Genomic DNA, 18,360 nt, shown 5'->3' on the forward strand with positions numbered 1-18,360 from the left:
GATTATTCATTGACTACTTAATGTGAAAAGGGTCAGAAAGCCATATATATAGTGTAAGACCTGTACATATGTATGTGATGATAAGAATTATAGAAATTTACTGTAGATATTTACATCCATATACAAACACATATATATACATACATATACACACATATACCTTAGACATCAATTTTATTATCTATAGGTAATGAGTTCAGGGTAATGTTTATTTTTTGTAACATTTTTGACATATTCCAGATACTCTACAGTGAAGTTTTTATTATAAAATTATTATCTACATTTATTATTATGACTATTATTACTATCATTATTTTTAAAAACATCAAAAAGACAGAGAGTTTCACACAAGGCAACTTAGTTATCCATTCACTAGACATTAGTTAGCTTGTTAAATGCTCTCATCAGCTTTATGAGACAGCTAACATCTTATTCCTCATTTTATGGTGGGTGAAAATGTGGCTGACGGGGGGGTCAGCATTGTGCCCAAGGTCCTAAGTGGAGTGAAGGCATGGTGTTCATGACCTGAACCTCCATGCAGTGTGGCCTTTCAGCCACAGATGGACATTTGTTCTTGAGAGCAAGATTCGGTTAGCAAACCCAGGGTACTGTATCAACAGCATGGGGACTGGCATAGGCTTCCCAGTGCTGAAGTCCTGAAGTTCTTTCTGCTTTGGGACAAGATACAGACAGAAGAACAAGATGAGCTGGCCACTCCTGGAGACCAGATGAAGTGGCCACAGATATCAAGAGGGGAGGCACTGGGGGGAAAGAAGCCAAGTGGGGCTGACTCTAGACATTAGCTAATTGAGGCAGATCTTTTGTGATAGATGAAAACCCTTTGGTACCTCTCCCCAGATTTTGATAGCTGCTAAGTCTCCAAGTAATGTACCTTGGGATAGATTTCGACTTCAGCTTTTTTTTTTTTATTTTTATTTTTTGAGGCGGAGTCTTACTCTGTCGCCCAGGCTGGAGTGCAGTGGTGTGATCTCAGCTCACTGCAACCTCTGCCTCCCAGGTTCAAGCGATTTGCCTGCCTCAGCCTCCTGAGTAGCTGGGATTACAGGTGTGCACCACCATGCCCAGCTAATTTTTGTATTTTTGGTGGAGACAGGGTTTCACCATGTTGGTCAGGGTGGTCTCGAATTCCTGACCTCGTGATTCGCCCACCTTGGCCTCCCAAAGTGCAGGGATTACAGGAGAGAGCCACTGTGCCCAGCCTCAACTTCAGCTTTAAAGTTCAAATACATTCCTGTCTCCCTACTAGGTTCCATCACCTACCCATTTTTTCAAACTTATTTTTATCAACAAATGTGAAAATGGTTCCATTTTAAGTTATAAAAGAAAAATACACTTTTTTGTTGGGGGAAAGCAAGTAAAGTAGATGTTTATACAGGAAAAAACCTACTGTTTTTCAGTGTCATTCATCTTGAGAAATGCTTTTTGTGCCCTTGCTCATTGAATTCTCACAACTTCATGGTTTGGAGTTTATTTAAATGCCCCCAATTTATGCACGAGGGAACTGAGTCTTAAAGTTGTCTCATTTTTTGGTCATGCCTGATTAGTATTCTGTTCTATGTCTGTGCCTTAAAGTACACAGCCATTTCCCTATGAATGAACAGATGTGCTATTTCTAATATTTTCACCATTATAAATTATGCTTCAAGAAACATCTTTGTATGTCTATTTTACCCCTGTTTATCCAAGAGCATCTATCTTTTGAATCCATAAATTCCTTATTGTTAGATCAAAGAGAATGCATATTTTATATCCTGAATTTTTTTCCTGCTTCCAGTTTTCTAACACTCACACATACATGAGCACACGCAAGCATACACACACACCACACACACACTATTTCCAATTCCCATGTACTAACATTTATCATGGGGCAGGCATTGCTCTTAGTGCCCCACATCCCTGCACCTTGGCTGTGTTTTGAGATGAGCAATCGTGTTATCATCACTGTCTTCACTTCACAATTGGGGTAACTGAGGCACTGGGGGCAGAAAATCACTTGTCCATTTGACTCCAGATTCTGTGTGCACTAATCTAGTCACGTGGCCATACTTCTTCCCTTAGCCATCATGCCCTTCTCCTGCATGTAACCTATTTGGTGGCTTTTCCAAAGTTTTCAAGATGAAGTACAAAGTTCATGGCAACAAAGAAAAAAGTGTCCAATTATCTGGCCCTTTTCGATCTGAGGACTTTTTCCTTGCAATAGGGAGCCATAGAATGTTTGGTATTCAGGAGTTACATGGTGGGATCTGGGTTTGAGAGAGATTTACTCGGTTATTCACTATACTGTGTTTGTTAAGAGACATTGGGCTCTTCCGCTTCTCCAAATGTGTTGAAGGCTTCCCTAAGGTGCTGGAAAGGAGATTGGCAAAAATTACTAAGGGGATTTAAGGCAGCTTCTGTATAGAACCTCCCTCACACCCCTGCCCCTTCCCTAAGCTGGATTCTCAAAGCCATGTATATAGCTGTCCAGCACCTGCCCAAATGTATTTAATGTTTGTTTGATAAGAAGAAACCAGTATATGCTGCAGGATTCCCGGTAGCAAGTTTATTTTAAGATTGGAAGAGCCCTGTACTCCTCTGTCTGGGGCCCAGCTGCAGGCTCCCTGACCAGGTGGACACCTCTGGGAAGTGGTGTTTTTGGAAATTAAGCCAAAACAGTGAGTTGCCCTGCCCCTAGGGCAGTTGAATAAAACCCTTGGAGGGAGAAATGCAAGCGTTCTCCCTCAGAACCAGGTCTTAGGTCACACCCTGGAAAAGAGAGATTAGGATCAAAGGTCCTTAGATCTAAAGACACCTGAGAGATTGTGTTCCAAGCTCCCTTAGCCTCAGACTCAACTCCCATTTATCAACCACCTGCAGGATTTTATATCCATACAATGTCTCATTTATGCTTGAAAAGAAGTTCTCATATTGATCAGAAGCATGCCCTTGAAGTCAGGACTGCCTGGGTTCAAATCCCAGATGTATCCCTAGCTTTGTGATTTTGAAATAATTGTTTACCCTCTGTCAGCTTTAATATCCTCTTCTGTACGATAAGGAAAATAGTAGTGCGTACTCCAAAACTCCAGAGAAGGGAAGGGGTTTACTGTGTCTAAAGCACAGTGCACCAATGGCAGCATGGAGTGGGAGATGTTACTACTCATATTTTCAGCATGCACACTACCCTGGTTTGTTCCCAGGTCTGCCTGACTCCCTGGCCTGTGCTCTCTGCCTAAGGCACCATGCCTCTGTAGTCATGCAGCACTTTCTTCTGCAATCCCTCTCCTTTCTTTTCCAGTCTTAGCCATGCAATCTGATCAGCCTCAACTATCTCCTTCTTTAGAAGCCTTCCTGGTCGCCTGCCTGTCCCTGCCCCCACTCACGCCGTCTTCCTCCCTTTATCAGTGATTGACATCGCAGACTTTAGTAGCCTTGTAACAACCTTGACTCATACACTGGACTGGTCTTGACTCCATAACTAGACTTGTACCTCATCATGGGCAGGGACTTTTAAAGTTTTCATCTTTCCATGCCCTTGGGCACAGAGCAGAAATGTAGTAGACACTCAGAAGGTTTGTTTGAAGGGTAATATCAGCACATTGGTTAATAGTGAAATTAATGAATGAGTGGATGAAAGAATGTGAAGGAATGAGTTGGAACCAGTGAGTGCATTAATGAATGAGTGAATGGATAAACAAGTGAATGAATGAATGAGAGATATTGAGTGGGGGGTGAGGGAGGGAGGGAGTAATGGAATTGTTGACTTAGTGCCCAGTGGATTTGGGGGCCATGGGAAATAGGGGAAATGGCTCATCTTGCCTGTGTCCTTTGCCGTGACCTCTGGGCTGCTCTCTTCCCAGTCTCAGCCATACTTTTTCAGTTCCATCCACCCTTCCCTCCCTCCTGTTTCCTCTCACCTGTCTCCAGAAGTGATGACTACACTAATTTGTTCACAGGCCATTAACTCTTGAGAGCTGGAAGAGGCCAGCCCTGAGTTGGCAAGGAATGACTTGGGTGCTGGCTCTCAGGCCGCCAGGAGCCGTCATTACTCTCTCATATGCCTGCCTGCCTTGTGGCTTGGTGCTTATCTCTCCCTCTGCCTGCTTGCAGATGACGACTGTACGGACTCCTTCACGCCCAATCAAGTCGCCAGAATGCACTGTTACCTGGACCTGGTCTACCAGGGCTGGCAGCCCTCCAGGAAACCAGCGCCTGTTGCCCTCGCCCCCCAAGTTGTGGGCCACACAACGGACTCTGTGACACTGGAGTGGTTCCCACCTATAGACGGCGATTTCTTTGAAAGGTGAGTGTGCCCTGTGTAGTGTTGATCCCTCTCTCTCTCTCCTGCCAAGAAGATGGAAACTTGGAAGGGAAGCAGACTAGGAGAGGGATTTTACTGCATTTCTTGTTCTTGTTCAAAAGGTATCTCCACCACCTAGCATGTTGTAAATTTGGGATCAGGGAATAAATAAATGGTCGTTAATAGAAACAAATAAATAACAATAAATATTTTTAAGTGAATGGGTACTTAGATTCACTTTGTTATTAGAAACTTGGAAACCTCTTTTGCTACAGACCTCTTCTGGGATGGAGGTAATAGTCTTGTCTCCATGAGCTCAGGAGTTGTGATTGCCTGGGCAAAAACATTTATATTATATTAATTATATTGTATCATATTATATATGCTTATATATGGATATATATATTTGTGTGTGTGTCACATGTGTGTATATAAGTACATATTTACATATAAGAATACATGGACAAGGCCGGGCGTGGTGGCTCACTCCTGTAATTCCAGCACTTTGGGAGGCCAAGGTGGGCAGATCATGAGGTCATGAGTTCGAGACCAGCCTGACCAACACGGTGAAATCCCATCTCTACTAAAGCACAAAGATTAGCCTGGTGTGGTGGTGCGCGCCTGTAATCCCAGCTACTTGGGAGGCTGAGGCAGGAGAATGCTTGAGCCCAGGAGGCGGAGGTTGCAGTGAGCCGAGATGGCACCACCACATCCCAGCCTGGGCAACAGAGCGAGACTCTGTCTCAAAAAAAAGAAAAAAGAAAAAAGAATGCATATACATATATGACATATAAACATAATTTTTGCATCAAATGTTTTTTTTTTTATTTTGTAGAACTAAAGGTAGCATTTTTATAAGACCAGGGAATGATAAACTGAGGCACAAGTTACCTCTATTCTGCTGCCCTGACTGTTCATTAATTAACCACATGGCCTTGAGCAAGTCACTCACTTTCTGTCTCTGAGCCTGATTCTCCCTTCCCTGAAAACTGGGTCTAATGATACTACAGTGGCTTGAAGGTGGAGACCTGAATCAAATGGTCTCTTGTGATCTTTCCCCCATATAAACTCCTTGAGGAGCTCAAGCTCTAAGGGGACCAGATTTAAAAGGGTCATGAAAATAGACCAAGGTATTTGCATCTATTTTGGAATTCTGCCACAATTCAGGGAAGATTAATGTATTACCTCTACTCCCAGCCCTTCTTTGGGATGCTTCATCTAGTAATGGTGATATATTAATGATGGTAAAAATAATAACCATGCTAATAATTAGTTAATATTACTTTATTGTAGTTGCTGGGATCTATCAAGTGCTTACTATGTGATGGATTCTATACTAGATGCTTTACATACAGAATCTCATTTAATTTTTCTGGTAACCTTGTACAAAACAAATCATCTTCCTCATCTGTTAGATAAAAAGAGAACTGGAGCTGAAAGAGGCTGAAAGGTGACCAGAGGGTCATGGAAAGTGGCAGGCACTGGGCTTCAGCTCTTGTTTTGTATTGTGTTATCTCAGACTCGTATGTGCTTTCATTAAGTTGTTTCAGAACTAGAATTGGAGAAAAGGCATTACACTGCCCCCCGCAAGGAAAAAAAAAAGCCACAAAAAGAAGCAAGAAATTCTCATTTACAAGTGTATTTGTCTGCATTTGTGTGTGTGTCAAAGACATATTAGGCAAAGGACCTAAATAGACACTTCAAGACACACAAATGGCCAACAGCTATGTAGAAGAAATGCTCAACCTCACTAATCATCAGGAAAAGGCAAATTAAAACCACAAGAACACACCTGTTAGAATGGCTATTACCAAAAGGAGGAAAGATAAGAAGTGTTAGCCAGGGTGTGGAGAAAAGGGAACACCTGTGCACTGGCGGTGGGAATGTAGGTTAATATAGCCATCATGGAAAATAGTATGGGGGTTCCTCAGAACATTCAAAATAGAACTGCCATATAATCCAGCAATCCCAATTCTGTGTATATATTTAAAGAAATTGAAATTAGTATGCCAAAGAGATTGCTACACTCCCATGTTCACTGTACATTATTCACAATAGCTAAAATATAGAAGCAACCTAGGAGTCCATCATCAGATGAACAGGTAAAGAAAATGTGGTATACAGATGGTCTCCAATTTACAATAATTTGACTTCCACTTTTTTGTCTTCACAATGACAAAAAAGTAATATGTATTCAGCATTGCTTTGAGTATTAAGATGGTATAAACCTATTGTAAGTTGAAAATATCGTAAGTCAAAAGTGCATTTTCAACTGACTGTATTTTCAACTTAAGATAGGTTTATTGGGTGAGTCCTAACCCCATTGTAAGTCAAGGAGCATCTGTATAGACACAATGGAATACTATTCAGCCTTAAAAGCGGGAAAATTCTGTCATTTTCAACAAAATGAATGAACCTGGAAGACATTATGCTAAGTGAAATAAGCTAGGCACAGAAAGACAAATAACTGCATGATCTCACGTATATGTGGAATCTAAAAAAAATGAATTCATAGAGGTAGAAAGTAGAATGATGACCACCAGAGGCAGGTGGGGTGAGTGGGGAAAGGGACGATGTTGATCAAAGGGCATAAAGTTTCAGGTAGATGGGAGGAATAAGCTTTAGTGATCTGTTGCACAGAATGGTGACTCTAATAAATGATAATGCATTATATATTTCAAACTTGTGAAAAGGATAGATTTCAAATGTTTTTGCCAAAAAAAAAAGTATGAGAGATGATGGATTTGTTAATTTGCCCAATTTAATCACTCCACATTGTAAACATATATCAAAACATCTTACTGTACTCCATAAATATATACACAATCATTATATGTCAATTAAAAATAAAATTTAAAAAATTTTTGAAACCTATTTGATCACAGTACCACATAAAATGTGGGCACTAATTTTTCACATTACCATCAGTACCTGAGTCTAGAACCTAAATTTGGTAGCTGGCGAATGTGATCATCAGGGAAGGAAATGCACTTACTACGCTCTGTAGAAATTCCCCTTCCCCTGCCCCAGCCATCCTCACTGGGAGCACAGAGCTGGGTTTGGGAAACCTTGTGTGACACTTCAGAGGTTTCCAGCAGCCCATAGATTTATTTACTTTTTCTGTGGTGATGAGAAGTATCAGACTTTTGGTCAAGCCTTGGCCTCCGTTCCACTTGAAAATGGAAGTTTCATAAATGAAGCTTCCTGTGTATGTATTTAATTTATATTTCATAAAGCAGTTACTGTCCATTAAATAAATACCACCTGATTGTTGGAAACCTATTGGAGGGTTAATTGTTGTGTAATGAGATATGTCTCTATTACACAGTGTCCTTAGCTTCAATCAATATGTTTTTAATAACCTATAGTCAGTTGGTTCTTGAGGCTCATATAATAGCTATTCTGTTCAGTTTAAGATTTCATAACATAGTTATCATACATTAAATTAAAACTGACATTTCCAAAACATATCTAATTAGGTTTAGCAGCTATGTTGACCATAGTCTATGGCTAAAAGAAGTCAGTCCACAAATTCAATAAATTGTTGTAAAGAAATGGAACTGTCTTTAATGTATATCACTCTCCCATACAGATGGAATTTATACTCATGCAAATTGGCTTAGTAGAAAGTATACAAGCTTTAATGCCAGGTCATCCATTTCCCGTCCTCAGCTTTATCACTCCCAGTCAATGGGACCTTGAGCAAAGCCATCTCACCTCTGATCCTCTGGGCCTTCTTCCATCAAAATGTGCTCATCCTGCCCACGTCACCTAGCTTTTGTGAAGAATTTAGCAAGATAACGGTGAAATGCCAAGCACACACACTCTATGTTCAAGAAACATCAGCTCCCATTTTGTGCAACATTTTCCAGAGCTGTTTAGCTTCTTAAAAATTCCCTTTCCCTGCAAAGCCTCTGGTGTTTTCCACTACATCCATCAATGCCAACCTCTCGCCCCTGGCCATCCTCATGTCCTCCTGCTGTTCTCACATCTGTGGTCTAAGAGAATACAAGGGTTTCCCTTAAAAAAACATATTCAGATCCTCCCACAGCCTGTGTCCTCACACATGGGCAACTGAATAAATAATTCAAGGCCACCCCTGGTTTTCCTAACTCCTTTATTTTTATCTGTCTTGCAAATACGTGTTGACTGGGTTGTTTCAGTTATCTGACAATTGGCCATGGTATATTGGAAATAGTACTGGACTGAAAACCAAGAAACCTGGGTCTGAAGTCTTTGTGACCTCATCCATTCCCTCTGCCTTTGGCCTCAGTTTTCTGATGTGTAAGCCAAAGATGTTCTAGGCTTTCTCAACCAAGGTTCCTCTTCTAAATTTTAAGACATGGAAAATGATTTGTGTAACTATTTCCTCATTTCTCCCAAAGATGGTATATAATAAGTACTATTTTAGTTTCATAGGAGACAAGTTAATTCATTATATACAATGGATGCCTTGGAGAAACACTGTCCAATAGGATTTGCTGCAATAATGGAAATATTCTATAGCAGTACTAAGATTATAGCCACTAGCCAACTGGGGCTTGAAATGTGACTGGTGTGACTGAAGAATCAAATTTCAAATTTTATTTATTTTTAATTAAATTAAGTTTAAATAGCCACATATGGCTAATAGGTGCCATATTGGACAGCACATACTTAGAGCTTTAAGCTTTAATTTTCATGAAACCCAAGTAAGAAAGATGAGCTCTCCCAGCTTTGGTATCCTGCATGCCTATGATTTCATTGTGTATGTTTATGTTTATGTGTAGATATAGGTATCCATGAAGACAATGTGAATGTGAAAGGTAGGAAACACATACAATTCCTAGATGTGTAGGACAGGACATCATACATTTGCTTCAGCTGGATGATTATTTGTTCACTCATCCAAGTATTTATTGGGAGCCTGGGATGTATCAATAATTCACTGAAACTCAGGTGGCTTTATGTGTATCACACACAATGAAACATCTAAAGCATATAGACGAAAGAATGAATGACCATCAAGGTCAGCATGGTTCCTGAATTCATCCCAGAACACTTGTAACCCCAGTGTCAGTCTAAAGCCAGTCATGTGACTCAAAGCCACTATGCGTGGATTGTGGTCATCCTAAGGGAATGCCTCCATTAGCAGTGCTGAGGAAGTCTTTCTCTCCACTCCTACTTTTCTGCATTTGAGTATATTTGTATAATTGTTATTATTGCTACTCCAAGAGTAACTCATGTATTTAAAATATGTAGAAAATTTAGAAAACCAGAAAGAGTAATAATAGGGGGTGGGATCAATCATCCTATATTCCATTGCCCAGAAATTGCTGCTGATAATATTTTGTTTCATAATGTTATTTGAACATTGAGATATTGCTATAGATTTAGCTTTGGATATTACTTTTTCATTTAATATTATAGCTTACACATTTTCCATGAAGTTGCATAATATTTATAAATATTTCTGCAATAACTGCTTGCCATTCCATTAAGCATATTAACCATGGGCTATTTAATGATTCTCTTATCACTGAATATTAATATTAGTGTGCTTGCAAAATTTCCACCTACATATGGTTTCATATTTACAATGATAAGGCTGAGAATGCAAAACCTACAATTTGAAGGTCTGCACTAAGTTAGCCATGAGTATTAGCACATGCCTAAGTGACTGGTATCCATCCATCCATCCATCCATCCATCCATCCATCGATCTATCCATCCATGCATACATCCATCCATTCAACTGCTTATACTGACCAACATTATAAAATAAGTTGTGTGCTGTGCCGTGTGAAATAAAAAGATGGTTATTAGATATTGACTTTGTCCTCAAGGACCTCACAATCTATTAGGATAAACTCTCCTGCATGTCAAAAAAAGTTTTCACAGAGGAAATGATGTCAAAGGTGAACTTGAAGGAGGAGAAACATCAGCCAAGTGAAAAAAGTCTGCAGAGGGGATGTGGGTAACATGACATAACATGATAGGTAGACAGAGCTTATCATGGAAAGAAACAAAGCTAGAGTGAAGCAGAGGATAGTATGAAAGAGCATTGAATACCACATTATAGGGCATTAGGGGATAAAATCACTGAAAGAGGTAAGCAGGGGCATGACTTGTTCATCTTGAGGTTTGGGGATGATCTACTGTCAGCTGTGTGGAGGAGGAATGGGGAGAAACAGCACACTCTGATGCTCACAAGCACACGGTTCCTGACTGTGTGAGCCCAGAGGCATAGTGAACGTCCCTGTGAGGGGAAAGCCATAAGGCTTCAGACCTGGCTTCTCCATTGCATCGTTTCAGGTAGCCAAAGCACAGAAGTTCTTCCAGGAATGATGAAAGAGTTATCATCAGGACCATTGCACTTTGAGAAATAATGGGTTGTGCTGGGACATTTCTCGACGTCTTCCCGAGATTTTGTTTCCAGTCCCTCTGCAGAGGTCACTCAGATTTGCAGTTTTCAGTTCACAATAAGACAGGAGAAGAGGACTCATTCCTCTCCCTTCTCCACAACTGCCTCATAAACAGATGCCAAATCTGGAAAATGAGTAGGATCCCAGAGACTCTATAGCCAAAGGAAGATTGAATCCAGATACACAAGACCCAACTTGGTAGGGGAAGCCATCATAATATTCCACTTCTGGGACTGGTCCCATTGAGGGATTGGCTAGCCCCTTGGAAAGCCGCTAAAATGAATTAGATGGCATGGTAGAGAAACTGCTTTTGACTGTAAAATCGAGGAGTGACTCATCCATCCACAGAATGTCAAGGCTGGACGGTTCTTTAGGCATCATTTAATCCAGCCCTCTTATTTTCAGATGAAGGAACCATGCCATCTTCATATTTAATGCCTAAAACACAAGATGGTGTCTGGCACATAGTAGGTACCTGATAAATATTGTAAAAGGAGTAAACTTTGAGAACGAAATGGAGCAAGAGATTTTCTCATAACTACATTGCAAATCCTCAGTGGAGCTTTATATGCCTGATAAAATTAAAATTATTGCAGGTGGTGAGACTTCAGCCTGTTGACTTTGTGCTGCTAAAAATCAGAGAAATGTATGCATCATCAGAACAGAAGCCACTTAGGCTCAAACGAGGTTCTTGCTGGGCAATGGGGAGGCATTTCACTTACGGTTATTTCAGGAAGCCTTGGCATATGTAGGCAGGAAAGGGGGAAACACAGATTTGTTGTGTCCTCTGCCCCAATGACTCTGGCCTAGACCCATCAGTTGCTCATTCAACTGTTCCTAAGTCGGTGCATTTTCCCTCTTTCCTTGGCCTCCTAGAGAATTGGGATCAGCATGTCATCTTTGCCTGGAAGGGAGAATCCTGGTGCAGTATGCTTCCAACGCTTCCTCCCCAATGCCCTGCAGCCCATCAGGACACTGGAGCCCTCGTGAAGCAGAAGGTAAGCCAGCCTTCTGGAAGCTCATTGACAGGTGAAGTGTGGAAAGAACAGCTCTTTCAATGTATATGGGGTTTTATGATTTTTATGGGTCTTTCCCATGTATCATTTCATTTGAGAAACATCACCCTGCAAGGTTAGTAGTCAAGCGCTCATCCATTTGACAACTACTTTTTGAGCACTTGCACTATCCTAACATGTTGTTCTCATATTACAAATGAGGAAACAAAGACAATAAGATATTAAAGAAGTGCCCAAGGCCACACACCTGATACAAACACAGTGTCTTGGGGGTATTTATATATCCTTCAGACCCCAACTGCTTGTAGTTACAAACAAGGCCACTTTAGAGTCAATACAAATATTTTGGGGCTTCAAGGCATCAGTGGTCTTTGATTCTTCTTCTATTATTTCTTAGACTATACAGAGCACTTTCACATGTGTTGCAACTATTCCTTTTAATTTCTTCTATATACCCTCTTTTTGGGATCTATTCACCTGTAAGACACATAAAGGAAGTGCCTTATGATTGCCACTATTATGGGTTCCACCCACTATCAGACTCTTCCCTGCTCAGGGTTGTCTCTCAGGCTTACCAAGGAACCAATGATCTCTGTGCTTTCTTACATCATCATTGAAATTAAGAGAAGAATACCTTTTGCCAAATGCTTGTTGTCACACTTTGTCACTTGGCCTCAGAACCAGGCTGGCAGAGGCTCCATACTTTCCTCTTAGTCTTTCATCTCCCCCTCCCTGGTACTCAGGGATGTACACATAGACCCTGCCCCCACCCAGTCCCTCTTGCTCTTCTGCAGGTTAGCTCATGCCAGCAGTCACTGGGTGAGGACACTATTACACCAGTGCATCAGAGGGAGCGGAATCAGTCTTCTCACTGAACACCAGTGAGAACTCCTCCGCTATCCTCTATATTTTTAGAAAGAAGGTTGAAAAGAAAAAGCCGGAGATAGAATAAAGCAAGGGGGAAGGATCAGAGAGGAAAGTGAAGTTGAAAAACGACGGCACTGCACTTTATTTTTTAAAGTAGCTTAAAATAAAAATGAGAGTCAAACTTGGGAAGTCTAAACAAATCCATCTGGAATGTAAAGCAAGAGGGATGTCTGGGAAAAGCCCTCAGTTCAGCCTCACAGAATCACAGGCTGTCAGACCTGAGAGGGATGCCTGGGGTCATCTGGCCCGGGCTCCCCCCAAGTGCAGGAATCCCCTCTATGTGCGTCCTCACTGAGGTTCCCTGGAGCCTGTTCAAGCTCCAGTTTTTCAGAAAGTTCTCGAAATCTGCAATTGTAATTTTTCCACCCAAACTGAACCCACTTTGGGTTGTCACAGAGAATGTGTGTCTCTGCCACCTGACAACATTTTGCATGCTTGTATCTAGTGAGCCTGTCTCACTAGTGACCAACACAGGCACTATATGCTGGGCACTGTCTTGGGCACATGGGCAAGGCAGTGCTGAGTGTCTGCTAGGGAAGTCAGATAAGTAAATGGCCAATTACCATTCAATGTGAACAGGCTTATGGTAATAGAAGTACCAAGTGGTGCTGGGGGCCCATAAGAAGGGGACCCCATGCAGAACTGGAGACTCAGTCTTCCCATGAAATATCACAACACTGTTAACGAGGTGCATCTGAGAATGTGAAAAAGTTTGGTATGTTCACAGAGTGGCTGTTTTCTAAATCTACTTCAGAGGCTTATAGGGTTCCTGGAGAGGTTTACAGGGTATCCTCAAAGTCAAAAGTATTTTCATAAAATTACATATGACATCATTTGCTTTTTCCACTCTCATTCTCTCCTGAGAGTCCAGTGGGGCTATCTGATAGACACATGACATGTGATGTCATTTGTGCTCTGATAGCTAATGGAACACACTCTTCTGTATTCTTGAATTTTTAAATTTCTTAGCGTTAGTTTATAATATGGAAACTACTAATAGATATAACCTGCATAAGCAAAAGTTCAGTAAGGCTGTAAGAGTTTAAGTAGGTTCAGAACATGTAAAACAAGGTAGAGGTGGCAGAGGTAAGACAGATGAGATAGATAATGGCCAGGTGAGGACGGGTTTGGATTCACATCAAGGGCAGTGAGAAAACCATGTGCTTTATGAGGGCATGATATATGGTAAGACCTGCGTGTCATAAAGATTGCTCAGACTGCTGTGTGAAGAAGAGATCAAGAGGATTTGGTTGCTAGAGGAAGGGAAGCAGCAAGGTGACTGTTGCCAAAATCCAGCTGAGGAATGATGGTGGGCTGGTGAGGTCGGTGGTTGTGAGAATGGAGAGAAGTTTATGGGGTTGAGAGGTACTTGGAAGGTAGAATTAGCAAGATTCTCCCCTGAGATGTCTCTGGCTAAAATTATCTTGCTTTGTTCTACCACTTGTTTGAATAAAATTATTTCCAGACATCTCCCCACACTTACATCCAATGCAACTATTAGTTGGTGAAGTTTGCTCCTAGTTTGTTCCTGACCTTCTTAAAGCATGATATGCAGAATGGAGTTCAACTGGAGGCACTGAGGTCTCTGGTTCCCTGAGCCAATTTGGAGCTCCAAGGAAACCCAGCAGCCTTGGGTTTTCCTCCTATGTAAATTTAGTACATGTGGGCCAGGAAAAGACACTGTTCTTTTTTTAGAGCATCCTATTACAGTCTCTGTGATCCTTTTGGCTCAGACCCTTTTAATATCCTTGAAGAAATAAACTTTTCCATGAGCCAAACTCTGCAATTTATTTCTCAACTCATTCTCATCCTATTTATCTTCGCATGTTTAAGTTTTTGGACTTCCCAAACTAACTTAAAACTCCCAAATTCATGAGCAATGCCAGACATATCTGTATGGTTGGGGAAAAAACATGGGGAACGCAGGGGAGGGAAAGGAGGAGGATTGGACCATGGTCTCAGCCCTACTATTGATGTACTCTGTGCCCTTGAGTGAGTCACATAGCTTCTCTGAAAATGGCATTGTATCCACAGAATGAAAAGTTGAAATATAATATCCTTTCTAGCTCTAATATTGCATGGAGCTGTAACTTCTTTTCATATAATCCCATATTAACTAGCAGAAGATTCTTCATTTAACAAATCTTTATTGGAAATCTACTGCATTTCATTAGCTTCATTTCAAAGAAGGTGAATACAGTCATAGAACTGCTTGCCTTTGTTCATAGACAGTGGTTGTGCTCCTACCCCTTGAGCAAAAACTGTATTTCATACATGAATATTTTTGAGATATTTGATGCCATGTTTTATCTGTAGCCTATAAATTAGATAAATATATATTTCTTGATCTGACTGACTCAAATCCCAGTTAAGATTACTTATGCAAGTATAAAATAGATCCCAAGTGTTGGGTTTTCCATGAGAGATTAGCACATGGCACTAACTGTTTTTATTTTTTCTCATTTGTGTGTTTTCTCTATTTTTCTGCCCAGAATATTTCAGGTGTGCTTAACTATTCACCTGGAAAAAAGCTTGGCACCAAGTTTTTATAACTATATTTGTGTCAACAGCTGCAGTGTGTATATATATAGATATATAACGGGTGTCTGTATAGTGCTTCACAAAAGTAAATGTAGATCAGCATGATTATGTATAAATATATGTCTATACACATATATGACCTTATTTCTAGTGGACAGTTTATATAAACATGTAATTTTTAATTTAATCACCATATATACAAAAGGATATCTATTAATAATGAAGTAACAGGGCTTTTACACTTAGTTCTCTTTTCTTCTTTGTTTATTCTTTTCTCCCCTTCCACCCTTCCTCCTCCCCCTTCCTTATCTTCTTCCTTCCCTTCTCTCTTTGTTTCTTTTCTTCAGCTCCTGTCCTTACCTTCCAGCTACATGTCCAATCAAGCTCCCAGCTGTGTTCACTTTTCCTCCTTAGGAATTCTGACTTGCCATCTCCTTGCATGCTTTCTTGCAGTTCATATATTGTCTGCATTAGTCCAATACTCTCCTAACTAGTCTCGCAAGACTAAAAGCTCCCTGAGAACAGAGATCATGTTGGCAAGCTTATTCTCTTGGAGCCTAGCCTACCTCTGGACACACACCTGGCACTGAATAGTTACTCTTTGAATGCATGGAATGAATGGGTGGATGGATGGATGGATGGATGGATGGATGGATGGATGGATGGACGGATGGACGGATGGATGGATGGATAGTGTCTGTGTCTCTAAACAGTGGTTTTTCTTTTCTTTTCTTTTTCTTTTTTTTTTTTTTTTTTTTTTTTTGAGATGGAGTTTCACTCTTGTTGCCCAGGCTGGAGTGCAGTGGCATAATCTTGGCTCACTGCAACCTCAGCCTCATGGGTTCAAGTAATTCTCCTGCCTCAGCCTCCTGAGCAGCTGGGGTTACAGGCATGTGCCACCACACCAAGGTAATTTTGTATTTTTAATAGAGATGACCATGTAGGTCAGGCTGGTCTCGAACTCCTGACCTCAAGTGATCTGCCTACCTAGGCCTCCCAAAATGCTGGGATTACAGGCGTGAGCCACCGCACCTGGCCAACAGTGTTTTTTCTAAAAGGCGACCCTGATGTCACTCATTTGCTTAAAATTTCTCAGTAGCTCTTCGTCTATTTCCGTATAAAGTTCAGTTTCCTCCTTAATGTCGTATACAAGCCACTTCACAATCTTGGTTCTACTTAGCTTACCAGCCTCAGCATTTGTTGCTCTACAATTGCACTCGAAAACCATAGTAACCTTAACTTACACTCTCTCCCAACTGTTCTCATGCTTGGAATACCTCCTCTTACCAATATTTTCCTTGTTAATACCTCCCTACTTTCCAGGACAGAGCTAATATATTTATGGGAATCTATTAATGATCTCATCCTATTTGAGGTTTACAGCAACCTCGAGGTAGGTAACATTGCAGTAGGTAACACAATGAGAAACCCTATAACTGATATTTTAACCCAACTTTCATTCCTTCAAAGCCTGGCACGCTGCCTGGACCAACAATATCATATTCTACTCCCTGCCAGGGAATTTCTGAACCATCTGAGTCTCAGTTTCCTCTTCTGTAAAATGAATTTCATAAGACCTGCGTCACAGACTTAGTGCCAGCGTAAAAAGACCTGAGGCGTGTAATGTGCTTGGCACAGTGCCTGCACATTGAGGATGGTCAACTCGTGAAGGCTGGCATTATTAATGAGGTTGCTGCTTTGGTTATGGTTACACTCGGTGCCTCTAGGGACTCTTTTTTACATCTAAGGGTTTGTCTCTAATAACCAGACAACCACAAGCTTTGCTAAGATTTCTACTCCTGTTTACTTGCTTGAGCATAATGACCAGACTCACCTTCCTGTCCTTTGGAAGTATTTGGTCCCTCTGTTGATTAACAAGAAACTAGGGAGGAAGGATGAGCCAGGCAGATTTGTCATCTTTGCTCTCCTGTGGCTTCCCACCCCTGACAGTCATTTTCTCCAAGGAAGGGAGGAAGATTACATCATCCCTTGCCAGTTGCAGGAGAAAGCCCATGGAGGGGTGGAATGTTCACCTGGCACCCACCATCAGGAAGCATGCCTTAATGTTCCATGCTGTAACTTTTAACTCGATGTTAACAGGCTAGAAGGTCCTTCCTTTAACAAATATTTATTTAGCATCTGCTATGTGAATACTCTATGGACTAGGCACACTGTATTAAGCAAAAGCTACATGGCATTGAGCGAAGCAGTGCTCTTTAATAGAGACAAAATGACAATGATCTTACAGGATTTTGATGACAATCAGATGAGTTAACTAATAACTAGGAGATGTGTTTCATATACTGTAAAGTGCTGCCTTCAATGAAGTTGACTGAATGAATAAGTGATACATGTGTGTCAACATCCCACAAAGTTAAGAAAGTCAGGAACTCATTGTGTGGGAAAGTAGACAAGAAGAAAGGCTTCAGCTAGGTGGGGAGTCCTACTTGTGTTTTTCCCCTAAACTACAGGTTGCTTTGAGCCAGCAGTTGCTGCAAATAATGAATGAAACTAGCCAAGGAGAGATAGAGGAAATCTTGTAATTAAATCCATCTTTTCTTGCTGTGATGCATTATATCTAAGAAGCCTCTGTGTATTTTCTCACCCTTCCTTCTCTTTTCCTCTTCTCTTCTCCATCTCCACTTGGTGGCTTCTTTCTTTCCTTGGCTAAGCAGAGGCAAGGAGGTTAGAGGCATTTACAGCCTTCACTGGCATAGTTTTTTCACTCCAAATAACTTTCTAGTATTGACATTATAGTGATTCCTGTTACCCTGTAACATTACCACAAAGCGTTTTTAAGCAAAGATCTTTTTTTTTTTCTTATTTGCTTCAGAAATGTCTAGGGTCACCACCACCCTCCCAACCAACCACTGAGGCTGAAGAAAAAAAAAGAATGTGGCTAGGTGGGCATGGGGACACATGCCTATATTCAGCTACTCAGGAGGCTGAGGCAGGGGAATTTGAGCCTGCAATGAGCTACAATCAGACCATTCCACTGCAGCCTGGCCAATAGAGCAGGACTCTGTCTCTTAATTTTTTTTTTTTAAGGTGTCTAGTTGGGCAACTTGAGGTCCTTCATCTTACCATCCGGTCTGTCTCTCTCATGAGGCTCCCTTAAACAAATTAGAGCCAATCACTACATTGAGTCCTGGTTATTTTCCTCAGTAGTGCA

The 18,360-nt window shown here is 41.0% G+C and overlaps 1 protein-coding gene across 1 annotated transcript in view; it reads left to right on the top strand.

The window, feature by feature from the left end:
• The window catches only part of PAPPA (pappalysin 1), a 243,348-nt gene that overhangs the window by 62,209 nt on the left and 162,779 nt on the right, over positions 1 to 18,360 (top strand). The window contains exons 5-6 of the mRNA XM_031014724.3: positions 4,111 to 4,303; positions 11,581 to 11,702. Of these exons, the coding sequence (XP_030870584.1) occupies positions 4,111 to 4,303; positions 11,581 to 11,702 (315 nt within the window). The remainder of the gene's footprint in view (positions 1 to 4,110; positions 4,304 to 11,580; positions 11,703 to 18,360) is intronic.

This window comes from Gorilla gorilla, chromosome 13 (assembly GCF_029281585.2).
Source record: "Gorilla gorilla gorilla isolate KB3781 chromosome 13, NHGRI_mGorGor1-v2.1_pri, whole genome shotgun sequence".
Lineage (NCBI taxonomy): Eukaryota > Metazoa > Chordata > Mammalia > Primates > Hominidae > Gorilla > Gorilla gorilla.